Source organism: Periplaneta americana, chromosome 4 (genome assembly GCF_040183065.1).
Source record: "Periplaneta americana isolate PAMFEO1 chromosome 4, P.americana_PAMFEO1_priV1, whole genome shotgun sequence".
Taxonomy (NCBI): Eukaryota; Metazoa; Arthropoda; class Insecta; order Blattodea; family Blattidae; genus Periplaneta; species Periplaneta americana.
Genome location: NC_091120.1, coordinates 159940062 through 159955289, shown reverse-complemented (window position 1 = coordinate 159955289; position 15228 = coordinate 159940062). Strand labels below are relative to the sequence as shown.

Here is a 15228-nt window from a genome sequence, read left to right as displayed (position 1 = left end):
TAATACGTAGATTTAGTAACAGGTCTTTAAGTAGCAGTGCTGCCCTTCTTTGCTAAAGCATCCGCATTCTCGTTTCCCAGGATTCCACAAAGGGATGGTATCCGTTGGAATACAATTCTTTTATTGAGTGATATTAATTGAGAGAGCATTTTAGTTATTTCTGCTGTTTGAGATGAAGGTGTGTGTTTAGAGACTATTGATAGAATAGCTGCTTTGGAGTCTGACAATATAACTGCATTCCTAAATTTATTGATGTGGCATAGAAGATTCCTGAGACTTTCCCTTATTGCAATGATTTCACCATCAAAGCTTGTTGTTCCATATCCAAGAGATCTATAAAGTGAGAAGAGACAGCACATAACACCTGCACCGGCACCTTGTTCTCTGGAGATCAAGGATCCGTCGGTGTATAAATGAAGCCAGTTTTGTGGAGGGTACCTAATATTAATTGTCTCTAAAGACAATTGTTTCAGTATTTCAGTGTTTACTTCTGATTTCAGTATTTCTTCTGTTAAATTTAGATTATATTCTATATTTAATAGAGTTAAAGGGTTTGGTTTAATTTGTAAGTTATCTTTTAAATTCGGGATATTGATTTTCTGTTTTAATTCTTGAAAAATGGATATGAAACTTTTTTGAGTTTTCAATCTACAGAGAGGACTGTATGAATGCCAATTGTTTCCTGGTAATCTGATAAGTTTTTCATATTGAATCAGTGCTTTTTCTTCTATTGTCATTTTGATGCTGTTAATATTAGTGAGGAATCTCATAGAATCTATTGGAGTTGTTTTGATTCCACCAGTAATGAGTCTGAGAGCTTGGTTTTGAACATATGCTATGTCGTTTATGAAAGGTGAAGTAATTAAAATTTCTCCGCAGTATGTCAGCACTGGCTGTATAAACATTTTGTATGTAGTGTTCAAAGTATTCCTAGAGCATCCTCATTTCTTTCCTGCTAGTCTTTTTAGAAGGGAGAATCTTTTACGAGCTTTTTCAGAAATATATTTCAAATGGTTGCTCCATGTTAACTTACTATCAATATATAGTCTCAATATAGCAACAATATATCAAATGTATGCAAGAAGGAAAACAATATTTGTATCGAAATATTTTCAGAAAATTATACATTCATAGTTTTCTGCTCATGAGCAGGTCCTTCAACGCAAACCCAGCATTCTCCAACTGGAGTCAAAATATCAGAAATATTTAAATAAAAAACACCTTTCAAGACAGTAGAAGACGAGTGATGTACACCAGGCACATGACACGCAAGACAGCACTGTAGCATTTTTTTTATCCACAATCTGTATTGTCTATCTATACTGTATGGAGATAACATATTTTTATATTATAAAACAAAGCTATTGTTATAAAATTTCACAGTGTACAATATATCCGATAAAGAAGTGTTTTCATATTTTGGGCATGAAGAAGTGCCAATGAAATTGACGAGCAGAAGAATATACATCCATTGTTGTAGAAAGTTCAGCCACAAATGTTGAGGTGCGTTACGTTTATAAAATGATTAAGTGATATCAAATTGAAAGGTAGAGGGGGAGGAAGGAGGCATATAGGAGTACTGAAAATTACGTGTGCAAGGAGAATTTAAATTATAAAATGGACTGTGTATATTCGGGAGTGGCTCCTTTAAAAGTGATAAACCATTATATTTTAATGTTTGTGAAATGTAAAATTGTTCAGCAATATGTATACGGGGATTGTCAATCATAGGGTGAATGACCTGTAGTGTATCATTATATTGGTTAATTCAAGACCTCGTTCTATCAGATGTGTTGCAAATTTTGATTTTCGTCTATTGTATTTGAAATCAGAAACATGCTCATTAAACAGGGTTCTGTAATTTCTGCGAGTTTGACCTATGTATTTTCTAGGACAATTTTTACATTTTAGCATATATGTGCCACTATTTTTAAATCGATCTCTATTATGATGTTTATTAGGTATGACGTTATTTAATTTAATATTAGTGCAGAAGGCAATGTTTATATTGTGTTTTTTGAAGATGTTGTTGAACTGATTAGACAGTGGTCCAAAGTAGGTCATGCTTGTCCATGTTTTTTTGGGTTTTGGAGTTAACGGTTCAAGAATGGTGTGTTGAGTTTTAAATAATTTTCTTACGTTTTTTGAGGAGGTTGTGTATTATATGTTTTTGAAAACCATTATCTAGGGCTAAAGAGATAATATAATTATATTCTTTATTTTAATTATATTTACTTAGTGGGATGGTTAATACCTATCAATGAGGAAACGAAATTTATTGATTTTATGAGTTTCTGGGTGGTTAGAAAAGCTGTATATAGAATGATTGGTGGAGGTATGTTTTCGGTATATGTCAAATTTTTACTACGCATGAAGCTGCATATTAATCTCTCTTCACTACTCTGCCAATTTGTATCAGCACATCGATCTGACATTTGTAAATGCAGACTTCATGTTAATTCTGTTACACAACCACATGGAATGGTGCTTATGCTATTTATATAGCTTAATCTTATACTCATAAAACTGAATTCATCATTTACTTTTTAACAATTTTTATCCTTGTATATACAGGGTGCGGCATTTAACGTTTCCTATTTTCAAACCCCATAACTTATTTAGTTTACAAATAAATTACAAGAAATTAATCAGTTTACAACCATTATAATCTTGGAATTACAGTACATCTTATGTTTTGAAAATAATGTCTTTAAGATGTCCTCCATTGGCGTCAATGCATTGTTGCAATCTTCCCTGCACATCGGCCATTACTCGCCGCAATGTTTCAGGTGTAACATCTGCAATTTCTTCACGAATCGCGGTTTTAAGGTCCTCGATGTCATGAAGATACGACCATAGACCTTACTCTTAAGATACCCCCACAAAAAGAGGTCTGGTGCAGTGAGCTCAGGGGAAACAGAGGGCCACTGAATATCACCTAATCTGGAGATAAGTCGCCCAGGGAAAGCAGCACGAAGTGGGTTCATTGAAACACGTGCTGTATGGGATGTGGCTCCATCCTGTTGAAACCACAGGCGCTGAATGTTCCAGTTACGGCGTCTCAACTCAGGCAAGATAGAAGTTGTCAACATTATGTTGTAACGCTCTGAGTTCACAGTCACCGCAGCACCATTATCGTCCTCGAAAAAGTAAGGACCAATGATACCCTCTGCTGCAACTGCACACCAGACTACAACCTTAGGACTGTGTAGTAGTCGTTCAAAGATTTCACGTGGATTTTGTGGGGCCCAATAACGAAAGTTCTGCTTGTTTACATAACCATTGAGACAGAAATTTGCTTCGTCACTCATTATCAGGCAGCTGTGAAAGTCATTGTGAGTGTTAAACAATTGCAGCATTCTCTGACAACATTGGATGCGCAGGGCTTTGTTTACTACTGTTAATTTTTGTGCGACCTGGAGTTTGTATGGATGGAAGTGCAAATCATTGTGTAATATTCTTCGCACACTTCTTTCTGACAAATTCATGATCCAGGAATGACGCTGCATGGAACGATACGGACTTCTCTGCAGAGCCATTCTCACATGTTCGACATTATCAGGAGTCCGCGCTGTTTTCTGACGAACTCGAGCTTTGTTTTGAACCGATCCCGTTTCACGCCACTGACGCACCCACACACTGATTATTTTTCGTGATGGTGCAACTCCACGTTGATTATAACCAAAAATCCGCCTAAACTCGCGCTGGACAGCAACAATTGACTTGGTTGAAACAAACTGTTCAACACAGAAAATGCGCTGTTGCACCGGCCAACGTTCCATGGTTAACTAAAGGCTTTGCTACACCGAATCCCTGTGTTGGGATGTGGCTAACTAAATCCAAGGCTTTACTACACCGAATCCCTGTGTTTGCAAACATGTTTTACCAACAATGTGAACAGAATCGCCAACTTAAAATGGGAAACGTTAAATGCCGCACCCTGTACAATTCTTACTGATTATAAATTTTATCCATTTACTTGTGACTCTATATGTATCATCACAATTCATTACGCATTCGAATCTATTTCATAACTCATAAGATATTGTAGGTTAATTGGAGACCTGATGATGGCTCCTTGAACTGAAAACGTTCATCAACATGTTAAAATAGAACATTTATGTTATTGCAATACAATTAGATAAGTTTGACGGCCTTATTAATAAAATTTTGTTAATTCATACAGCTTATCGGATCCAACATGATTTTTAAATTACTTTGTTGCTTTTCCTACCACAAAACAATTTCTTATGTGTATTATTTCTATATTATTATTACTCTTAAGTTTAAGTGCACATATTTTCATACAGAGTTGTTATTGGTTTGGTATACTGATATATTGGTGTGCAGGTCTTCAGCAAGGATTGCAGTTTAGGCCACAAAAATTAGTACCTTAAAAGTGCAATCAAACTAGAATACACTTACCTTATAATAAATGCTGAAAAAGTCGATCCTCTTGTCCCACATAAGCGGAATAATGAGTAAATATGTTCTTGTTCACTCTCCCCAGTCTAACTCAATGCAATCTTTCAGTTCCTGAAACCAATTGCAACAATTCACTCGCAAACGTGGATCACATTCTTTCAGAGCATGCACTGGGGTATACTGATAAGATTTAAGATGTAATACACGAGTTGAGTTTCTTGTAGATCAGCGTGTCCAACCCACAGCCCTCATATTGATTTTGTTGGCCCTCGATTCTTTTATACTTTTTTTTTAAGTACAATTATAATCATTATGTATAAACCAACAAGAGAAATTGTAAGTTTGATTTCAATACGAAATTTTATACTGAAGTTTTGTAGTTTCCATTAGATGACAGTTTATTCAATTATGTCAAAAGCGGACATGGTCAAAACAATTTGTTTCTCTTCTAGAGATGACAACATTCTATGACTGCCATGTTTCTGTTCTTGAATCACGGCCATCCGATACAGAACTTCACTCTTCAAGCTTGGTAATCCATGCCGTGTGGTAACGTTGTTGAAAATGATAGAACCATTATTGAGTCTTACAATTTTTCAGTAACACTGTGAAAACGGTTGTAAATATGTATTGTAAACCTAATAAGAGGAAGCAAAAAAGCTGAAAGACACAGAACATTTGTTGCATTCTAAAACAGTTTGGAAACTGAATATGACGACATTTCATTGTATTGTTAAGTCTGAAACAATTTTTGAGTTACGGAATAAAATTATCTTTCTGAAAAATTAAAATACTGGGTATGAATATCAAGATAATATGAAATATAATCAATTCATACATATTGATTTAAAATCCCATCTAAATACTTTAAATTTGAAACTGGAAGGTAGAAACAAAATATCTCCCAGTTCTACAGACATTTGAAGGGTTCTGCAGTAAACTTAATGTAATGTAAAAGCAGATGATACAGCACACTTCCCATCTTTCCAACAGTTGAAAGAAGAAGAAACTAAATTTCAGCGAGTTTCAGGAAATCATAAGTGACGTCAAGAAGTAGTTCAAGAACAGATTCCAAGACCTTGATGGCCTAAAGCCAACACTTGCATTTTTCAACAATCCCATGGAATCTTATGTGAGCCAGGTGCCCTCTAACCTTCAAGTGGAGTTTTGAGATTTTCAAGCTTATCTATTCTTCCAGAAAAAAAAAATGTGTTATTCAGAATTTCTGGAAGCTTGTATCAACAGAACGTGTTTCTAAAATGTACAACTTCCAACTTGAAAATATGTTATCTTTATTTGGGAGTATGTATATGTGTGAAGGAACTTTTTCGGGTCCTAAAGTAACTAAATAAAAAACTAGAGATTACATTCAAAGTGCTGCACTGGAATCAAGCCTAGGACTTTCCCTCACAGAGCTTAAAGTGGACATTGAGAAACTTTTGTCAAAAAAGCAGTCCCAATCTTCACATTAACTTTCCTAATTTTGAAGTGTGTCAATTGAGTATATTAGATAAATTAATATTAGAGGAGAAAAATTCGCTCCGACGCTGGGGATCGAACTCGGGTCCTTGGTTCTACATACCAAGTGGTCTCACTATTGAGCTACGCCAAAGTTCAATCCACAGCACTGGACCGAATCCTTCTCCTCCAGTGGATCCAGTGCTGTGGATTGAACTTTGGTGTAGCTCAATGGTGAGAATGCTTGGTACGTAGAACCAAGGACCCGGGTTCGATCCCCAGCATCAGTGCGAATTTTTCTTCTCTAATATTAATTGTTACCATAACAGATGTATTCTGTAGGACCAAAAAATAATAATCTTTACGTAGTATATTAGATGAAATTTCAATTAACGTTTTTTTGTTAAATTGCCTATTTGCTTATTAAACAAGTAACCTGTATTTACACCTAATTCTAATCTATTTTTTAACAATTTGTAAGGTGTGTAAAATGGGTAAATCTAAGTTTCCAGTCGGCCTGGGTGGCCTAGTCAGTAAAGTACTACTTTCTACCCCAGGAGTTACGGGTTCGATTCCAGCCCAGGTCGATGGCATTTAAGTGTCCTTAAATGCGACAGGATCATGTCAGTATATTTATTGGCATGTAAAAGAACTCTTGCGGGACAAAATTCCGGCACACCAGTGACACTGATATAACCTCGGCAGTTGTGAGCATCGTTAAATAAGACATAATTCATTATTTTTAAGTTTCCATGAATGACTTCTGGTGAAAATGTAAAGTAAATGATAGGCAGGTACAATTTTAAATGCCCCCTCCAGTAAAGTTACACCTACGTGATATTCCTTTTTTTTTTACTTTCTGTATCATTCAGATAGATAATTTTGACGTGATGGCCATCTTCCACTCGTAAAATGTTCCAATTGGCCCTCAAGTAATGAAAGGCTGGACTACCCTGTTGTAGTTGATACATACACACCTGTCTGCTGAGCTTATTTTTTTTTTTGTGGTGAATGTTCGAGAATAGCGCCAATGTCATCTAATCTGGCCTCTGTTTCTAGGGCGTTTTTTTTGTTTAACACCGACCCCAGTATTCTCAAATTTCTTCATTAACTTATGTACTACCTGCCTCATCGGCGGCCAAATATTAGGAAATTTTGCAGTGAACTCCATATAGACCTGGCAAGCCGATTCATACTTTCATACTTATAATATGTCTTGCACACAAACACTCTTTCTTCTAGAGCCATTCTATCTTATATGAAACTGCACTCATACCAATCCCACAAATGCACAACATGCAAAGAAGCATCCAACGTGAAGGGTAATCAGGAAGCAGAGACGGTGAACTAGAGCCCACTGGTCCACATGCCATAGTTCAGTAAACCAAACCAATAACAACTTTGTACTATGTTTAGTCACTTCACAATAAATAAAAAAAAAAATTGTGAGGTTCTACTATATCATACACAATTGCTTTTTTTTTCCCACCTGGGTGTTAACATCTTGTAGTCTTCCAGTGTAATCTCGTCCTCAGGTTCCTCCTTTATTGTAATTTCCCATGGCTCCACCTTTAAAAGAAATAATTTCATGTGAAGTAAATGCAGTTATGTTATTTTCTTAGTGTCCTGCAACCAAAAGCTGTTGAACAGCACTCCTAAGAGTGCTAACTACAGTCAAACTAATAGAGGAAACATAACATGTAACATCGACACTTGCCTACAAATACAGACACAAATGCTGGCCACTTGGACGTATACATTCTTGATACTTTTATAAAAAAAAAGTTGTTCTTCACATAGCAAAGTTCATCTTCAGAGATTGGTGCTCTCTCTCTTTCAATAATATCTCATTCAAAAATATGTGAGCTATACTATTGTAAAACCTGTTCAGTATCATAACAGGCTACATAAAAATCACACAGGGTCATATCAGTAAAACTTAGTACAGTAGAATTCCTTGTATCCGGCAATTGTGGGACAAAGGCAGTGCCAGATAATTGGAAAATACGTTTATGCTCGACCATGCCGAAATGTAGTAATTATACATCTGGTAGCAGCCCTTTAATGGACCTCATTAAAGTACACCTATTCATTAAAGTTCAGGTGTTCCACCAATCAGAAAATGCCATTGTAGCAATATGAAAGCGCAAGTATCGATTATTCTCGGATATACAATCGAAAGACAAATAGCGAAACGTCACAGAGGCAGAAATCCAATACTGTCGCAGAAGGTTATGTTGAAGAATCGATCCAAAATAAAATTGAAATCTCAAATACAATATTAAACTCAGTCGAAGAAAACAACACACAAATTAACATCAATTCACCGTCATCTTCCAGCCTTTCACAAAGTACATTCCCGCAAATTCATTTCACCAATTGCACAATAAATCACCTATATTTGCAATAAAGTCAGCATTAATTGTAAATAATATTCAAATAAATTCAATTTGTGATCTCGTTTTTCAATGTCTAATCGAATTTCAAGGTATATCAAGATTAATGTTTATTTTACTCTCTAAATTATATCAAGGTCAATGTCGACATGTGTTTCTCGGAAAAAATCAATACTTTCGCGTCTGCGCACATCTCACAATTTACGAGGTATTGCACAAGGTCAGTTCCGCTCTTCAGTCAGATAAGAATAACATGAATACTTATGGATAATTTCAAGTTAGAAATGTGGTCGAGCATAAAAAGTCGTATGAAACTTACCTATAATGGTAATTAAGACGCTCGTATGAAAATTATGAAACTCGCGCTCGTTTCATAAACATACTCGCATCTTAATTATTACCATTATAGGCTCGTTGCATAATGTACTATTACAGGTTAAGAAAAAAAACACTGTACTACACAAACATTTTTTTTCATGTTAAAAAAATTTAGTAATTTTCACATATATATTTAAAAATAAAGTTTTGAAATATGTACAGTGTTTATTTTTAGTACTGAATACGGTAATGTACATTCATCTGTTCATAATTATAGTAATACAGTAATACACAATAGCATAAAAATACTAAAAGTTTTCGTAATCTTATTACAATTTTAAATGTGAGTCATGTGACGTGAAGAGCAGTGTAGCCAATGTCGCAACTATGAAGATGATGAGGTAGCGCTCGATGATTTGAGCATAAGAACATTTCGATTGCATTTTGCGAAATCCATTGTGCAACAGCAGCGCTTAGCGGTAATACCCATGATACTATCTATCACTCGAATGAAATTTTTGCGCACTCTAGGATCAGAGAATTTCACACTTTCCTATTTAGACTCAACTACTTCATCTATAACTTGACTAATAATTTCTGAATATGGTTTTTGATATGAATGAGAAAATTATTTAAAAATAACAACACAGTATTTCTTTTTTCAATCAAAATAACTGTCCAAAATGTCCTCCTCTCGAAAAAACAAAATCTCATCTGTAACCTGCACAAAGAAATTAGGAGGAAAATGATACTTAGTTTTTTAGTGGGTTATTTTATGACACTATATCAACATCTCAGGTTATTTACCGTTTTAATGAAATTAAGGTGATAATACCAGTGAAATGAGTCTGGTGTCCAGCACCGAGTTACCCAGCATTTGCTCATATTGGGTTGTGAAAACACCCTGGAAAAAATCTCAACCAAGTAACGTGCCAGCAATCGGGATTCGAATCTGGGCCACCTGATTTCGCAGTCAGATGCGCTGACAGTTACTCCACAGGTGTGGACAAAAGATCTCAACTTCAAGACAATTTTATTACCGGTAGCCTACTAAAAATAAAAAGGAAAACCAGAAGTAGAACAAATATTGTGCAATTTTATCTACACATTTCTCTTGCTCCAATTTGTGGTGTAATAAGAAATAACATTAAATATCATAATTTTGCAGAATACAACTTACCTTAACCTCGTGCTTCATCTCGTCATCTCTCTGTTTGATCTCAATGTCAGCATCACACACTTTTGTAGCTCTGTCAACTAACAATTCCTGTTCTTCTTTTATTGCAGTCATTATGTTCTCTGGAATATTTCCGAATGACGAAACATTCAATATTTCCTTATATTTATACATTATTCCATTTCATTTGCATTATTCTGTATTACACTGCACAATTAACTAGATATCTTACGTAAACAAAAGATTATCTAATATATGCTCTTCATAAATTTCCTCCCTTCATTTATGTATATTTTACATTAATAGGCCTATATGAGAAACTCCACTAGAACAAAATAAAATGAAATAAAAAATAAATATATTTTAGGTTTGTTTTTGCAGCAGTTTCCAACCTCATAAGCAACACACTGTAACCCTACTTCAACATCAGGTACTTCAGAGCCAAAATGACATAGTGAAAAGTCTGTTTACTTTCGTACCTCTGTAAAAATATTTCTTGAACTGTAGTAGTCTAAAGTCTTTAGACATATTTAGATGAGGCCAATTGTTGTCTCAAATATTGCAATGGATACTCAACCAACAGTGGAAGAACATATAAAAACTGTCAAATTCATTCAGAGAAGTCAAGCAATTGTTCAACTTTACTTCCGAGAAATGAAACATAAATAATAAACCAACATTAAATACGACGAAAATAGCCACAGAAATATAACAACAGTTAGCCTACATAAGAATATTATTGCTGACAACCATCTGAAAGGTACTTACTGAGGAAATACTTCAGCATAAATATTTGATGGAAGTTTTACAAAATGATTTGCAAAAGGGCGACATAATTTTATCTCTATGATTTTATACTTATTTCAACTACATAACCAATTTAACTTAAATAAATAGAACATTTGAACGAATTATTTAATATATTACAAAGTTTTTTTTTTTTGGCTGTAATCGTAATATATGAGTGTGAAATTTTGCTGTAAACATGAAAAGTATACATTCAGTGCAATGTGCAAACGCTATCATATAAGTTTCTATCATACATCCTATACCTACGAGTGATATTCTCAAACTTGCGTTTCAATATCACTCATTTTGTATAGCAAATATATACTTGAATGTGGTAGCCTACAGAATTAGAATGACATTCATTTGTGCTCCTGTATGGTACCGTTTCCAAAATACTCTTTTGAAGCAAGGAATGGAAATTAGTTCTAGATTATTTTGTACTGAAGAAAATGAAAGAAAGAGTTTTATTTTTGGACAGTTAACAGCACAATAGGTTATTTCAGTGAAATTTTATGAGAAAGTCAATACATTACATCTCTTCTCAGATGAAAGGATATCAAATGGTGGAATTTTTTATGTTATCGCAGTACGTGTCTTACAGTAATAACTGCCTAAAATCAAATTCGGGCCAAATACTTACTATAATAATAACAGTCAGCTGTAGCCTATATTAGCAGCATCGAGTGAGTGCAAAATCTCGTGGAGTTGATATTAGCAAAGTGGCATGGCATTACGCCCACAAATACAAACAAAGTAAATATGGGACTATTGTTTAAAATGTGTGGTACTAATATGAGAGACTGAAGAAATTATACAGGGTGTTTAAAAATACGGGGCATAATTTCAGGTATGTATTTCCCACATGTAGACAATCAAAATAGTTCATTACAACATGTGTCCGGAAATGCTTTATTTCCGAGTTATGGCCTTCACAACATTGAAATTCACCGGAACGTTTTTCTTTCCGCAGGTCATTGCCGTCAAAGGAGGTATTAAGAGGGCGCTCTGACAGTTCATTCTGAGGCGAAGGTTACATTCAATGTTGTGTAGGTACTTGGATCGAAGGTTTCCTGATCGATGGATAGGTAGAGGTGGACCAATTGATTGGCCTCCACGCTCACCTGATCTGATTTCTACTTGTGGGGCCATTTAAAATCATTGGTTTATTCGTCTTCGGTGCCTGATTTGGAATCCCTTTGGAATCGAATTGTGGCATGTTCTGAGGACATACGCAATACTCCTGGAGTTTGGGATCGTGTTCGCAGGTCAATGAAACATTGATGTGAGGTCTGTATTCAAGCAGGAGGTGGACATTTTGAACATCTTCTGTAATGACAACGACCTGCGGAAAGAAAAACGTTCCGGTGAATTTCAATGTTGTGAAGGCCATAACTCGGAAATAAAGCATTTCCGGACACATGTTGTAATGAACTATTTTGATTGTCTACATGTGGGAAATACATACCTGAAATTATGCCCCGTATTTTTGAAACACCCTGTATATAACATACCATTATTGTTATTTAGGCTGTTGGAATCTATTTCTATACTCACTTTCAGTATCAGTTCTTTCAGAATCATCACATTGTTGAGAAATCTGTTCAATACGAAACTTTTTTTTGGGAGTGCGCCGATAAGAACTTTCCTTTTCATTATACAGATTTTGACTTGGTACACTTCCCTTCTTCAACCTGGCACGAAAGAAAAAAAAAATAATTTCATAAAATCATGACTATTTTTATACAGGAAATTTAAAGTGCGTCAATAAAATAATTATTATTTATATCACACTTACCCCTGACTTGGTAAGTTTTGGTTTTTAAAATTTGTTCTGAGAAAATGATCTGAACATACTCGATAGTTTTTATTCAGGTATTCGGCACCAAGAGTTTTAAATAATGCATCCAAATCCTGTCGCTTACATTTGTGTATCCACTCCTGACAGCTGCAAAGATAAAACTGTTAGTAATCTGATGCATGAGATAATTTGTAGAAACAAAAGCCGCCCTAAATAAGGGTTCGAAAGATCGGCCTACTAATCAATTCATAAAGAATAATAAGTAAACAAAACAATTTTGTGACACTTGGCATGTTGACAACAATAAAACTTAACCCAGATAAGCCCAAACATTTTTTGTGATAAAAAACAGTAGCACATTAGTTACTCTCAAAAATCGGTTAAATGATGTTGAAATAAACTGAAACAAGGAACGTATATTTTCTAAAGCTAACAAATACTACCAACATTATCGCACAACTTATAAAATGTCCCTAACACCAACAATGACATAATATCCGAAGGCTCTGCAACTGTCCTTAAAAAAGGACGGTGGGAAAATCTGGGTTAATTTGATAAAACATGTTTTTTTTTCTTTTACGGGAGGAGAGGTCCAAAGGCTTGCATCGCAGCCAGAGGCTTATTCTGCTTGTCATTCCTGTTCTGTGAATATTTGTCGCCAACGGTCGCACTCTTATACAGCACACTGCACAGTGAACTTAACCCAGGCTATGGTAACAATGACGTATTATGTAAATAAATGATGGCGAAATGAATCCGAAGTCCAATGCCGAAAGTTACCCAGCAATTCTGCTTCAATTAGTTGGAGGAAGCCGAAACTCCTACCAGGTAACTTGTTCCTACCAGGATTTGAACGCGGGCCGCTCGTTTCACAGTTTTTTATTTATTTATTTATTTATTTATTTATTGTATTCCATAGACCTTACATTAGCATTGAAGCTTTAAGACGTGGGACTAGTCAAAATTTTACAAGATCACAATTTTTTGGCGAGATGAAGTGAGATATACTAACCATAACTCACCCCACATTTCCAATACATTTTCACTTTTATTCATTTATTATATTAAAAGAGAATTAGTATTAGTACGAAGGGCACTACCTCAGCGCTAGTTTAGCCAGTACTTTATTATTCTAGCAACACGAAGACTAAGACATTAAGTATAACTATCGTACTAAAGAATTTTGTTGACTCACATTTCATGATCCCTCGGAAATCGAAAATACGATTTGGAGCAATTTGTAATGCTGTAATTGTAGCAGTTATAAACAGCACATATACATCCTGACATTTTAACTCACACGTAATTAATAAAACTGTATTCACAACCCCAGCAACAAATACAACACAGCTCATTACAACTTGCTTTGCGGCTTTCGCCACGCCCTGTCGTCTAGATAGCAGCACCATTCGCAGCAGTTTGGATTTGGTCGGGCTTCAATGTTCGTGTTACTTCGGAAGCATTCGTGCACCGCCAGTGAGATCACAGGTTCAAACTTCAATGTCACTTCGCGCAAAACTGATACAAGTGAAAGTCAGTCTCCTTTCGCGGTTCCTAAAATAAAAACAAAACTTTTACATCAGTGAATCCTAATACCCTAAAGTAACATAAATGCATAAGCAAGCGATTGTATATTTTGACTGGATATAACTGAGTAAATAATAATTTGTAGGTTATTCATTACCAAACTCAGGCTGTTACTTTGATTTGTTCCATTTTTTTACAATCTAGAAAAAAAAAAAAAGAGCTAAGCGTACAAATAACGATATTGGGGATCACATTTCTACCCAACTTTACTTCGCACATACTTTAAATAAAATCTTCTGTAGAGATTTCCATGGCGAGCTTCCGAATTCCAATGGCATGACAGATACTGATCATTGATCAATATTAACATCTAAGAGACAGTGGCATGGGCCGTTTGCTAGTAAATAATACGTTCAAATTGCTGTATTTTGTGAATATGTACCGGTACCTATTATAACAAATATAGGCTAGCAAAAAAATTCTGAATATAGCGTACTTTCGCCAATGATTTATAAATGCAAAAAGACAAGAACAAAATGGATTAATTTTCCAACAAAACGTTGCCACAGTCTATTATACAGAGTGTTTCAAAAATACGGGGCATAATTTCAGGTATGTATTTCCCACATGTAGACAATCAAAATAGTTCATTACAACAGTGTCCGGAAATGCTTTATTTCCGAGTTATGGCCTTCACAACATTGAAATTCACCGTAACGTTTTTCTTTCCGCAGGTCGTTGCCGTCAAAGGCAAGAGGGCACTCTGACAGTTCATTCCGAGGCGAAGGTTACATTCAGTGTTGTGTAGGCGTTAGACTGTGCGACATGTATTCAAATCAAGAGCTGGCAGAGATACACTTCATGTACGGTAAGGCGGATGGCAATGCTGCGCTGGCTCGTCGTTTGTACCAGGAGAGGTACCCACAGCGACAATGTCCAGATCGGAAGACATTTGTACGTCTCCATTAGGCCTACTGTCTGTGCGAGTATGGAAAATTTAACTCTCCTGGTTTGGGAAGGGGACGACCAAGATCTACAACTCCAGAAGTACAGGAGGAGATTCTGGAGGCAGCTGTGAACATGACTCCTCCTATCAGCACACGAAGGGTAGCGTTGAAAGTCATTGTTCCTCATACGACTGTCTGGAGACTGTTGAAAGAATATCAATTGTATCCTTATCATTTGCAGCGTGTACAGGCCCTGTCACCAGCAGATTACCCTGCACGAGTTAGGTTCTGTCAGTGGTTCTTGCAGCAGTGTGGTGTAAATCCGAACTTTCCTGCCTTAGTATTATTTACAGATGAAGCACAGTTCACACGAGATGGCATAACAAATTTCCA

The 15228-nt window shown here is 35.6% G+C and overlaps 1 protein-coding gene across 5 annotated transcripts in view; it reads right to left on the bottom strand.

Moving 5' to 3' along the window:
• LOC138698371 (zinc finger protein 664-like) overlaps positions 1–14251 on the bottom strand; it is a 44350-nt gene extending 30099 nt beyond the window's left edge. Inside the window, exons 1-7 of one of the 5 annotated variants that reach the window (XR_011331848.1) lie at positions 14046–14201; positions 13557–13915; positions 12359–12508; positions 12118–12254; positions 9778–9896; positions 7373–7452; positions 4426–4536 (exon numbers count right to left, since the gene is read on the bottom strand). Coding sequence is in view for 3 of the 5 variants with exons in the window: in XM_069824239.1 (XP_069680340.1) it covers positions 7373–7452; positions 9778–9896; positions 12118–12254; positions 12359–12508; positions 13557–13651 (581 nt within the window). In the remaining 2 variants the exon portion in view is untranslated. Of the gene's footprint in view, positions 1–4425; positions 4537–7372; positions 7453–9777; positions 9897–12117; positions 12255–12358; positions 12509–13556; positions 13916–14045 lie in introns of those variants that run through there. The other 4 variants (XM_069824239.1, XM_069824238.1, XM_069824240.1 and 1 more) reach the window with 4 other exon arrangements.
• Positions 14252–15228: the final 977 nt, after the last annotated feature.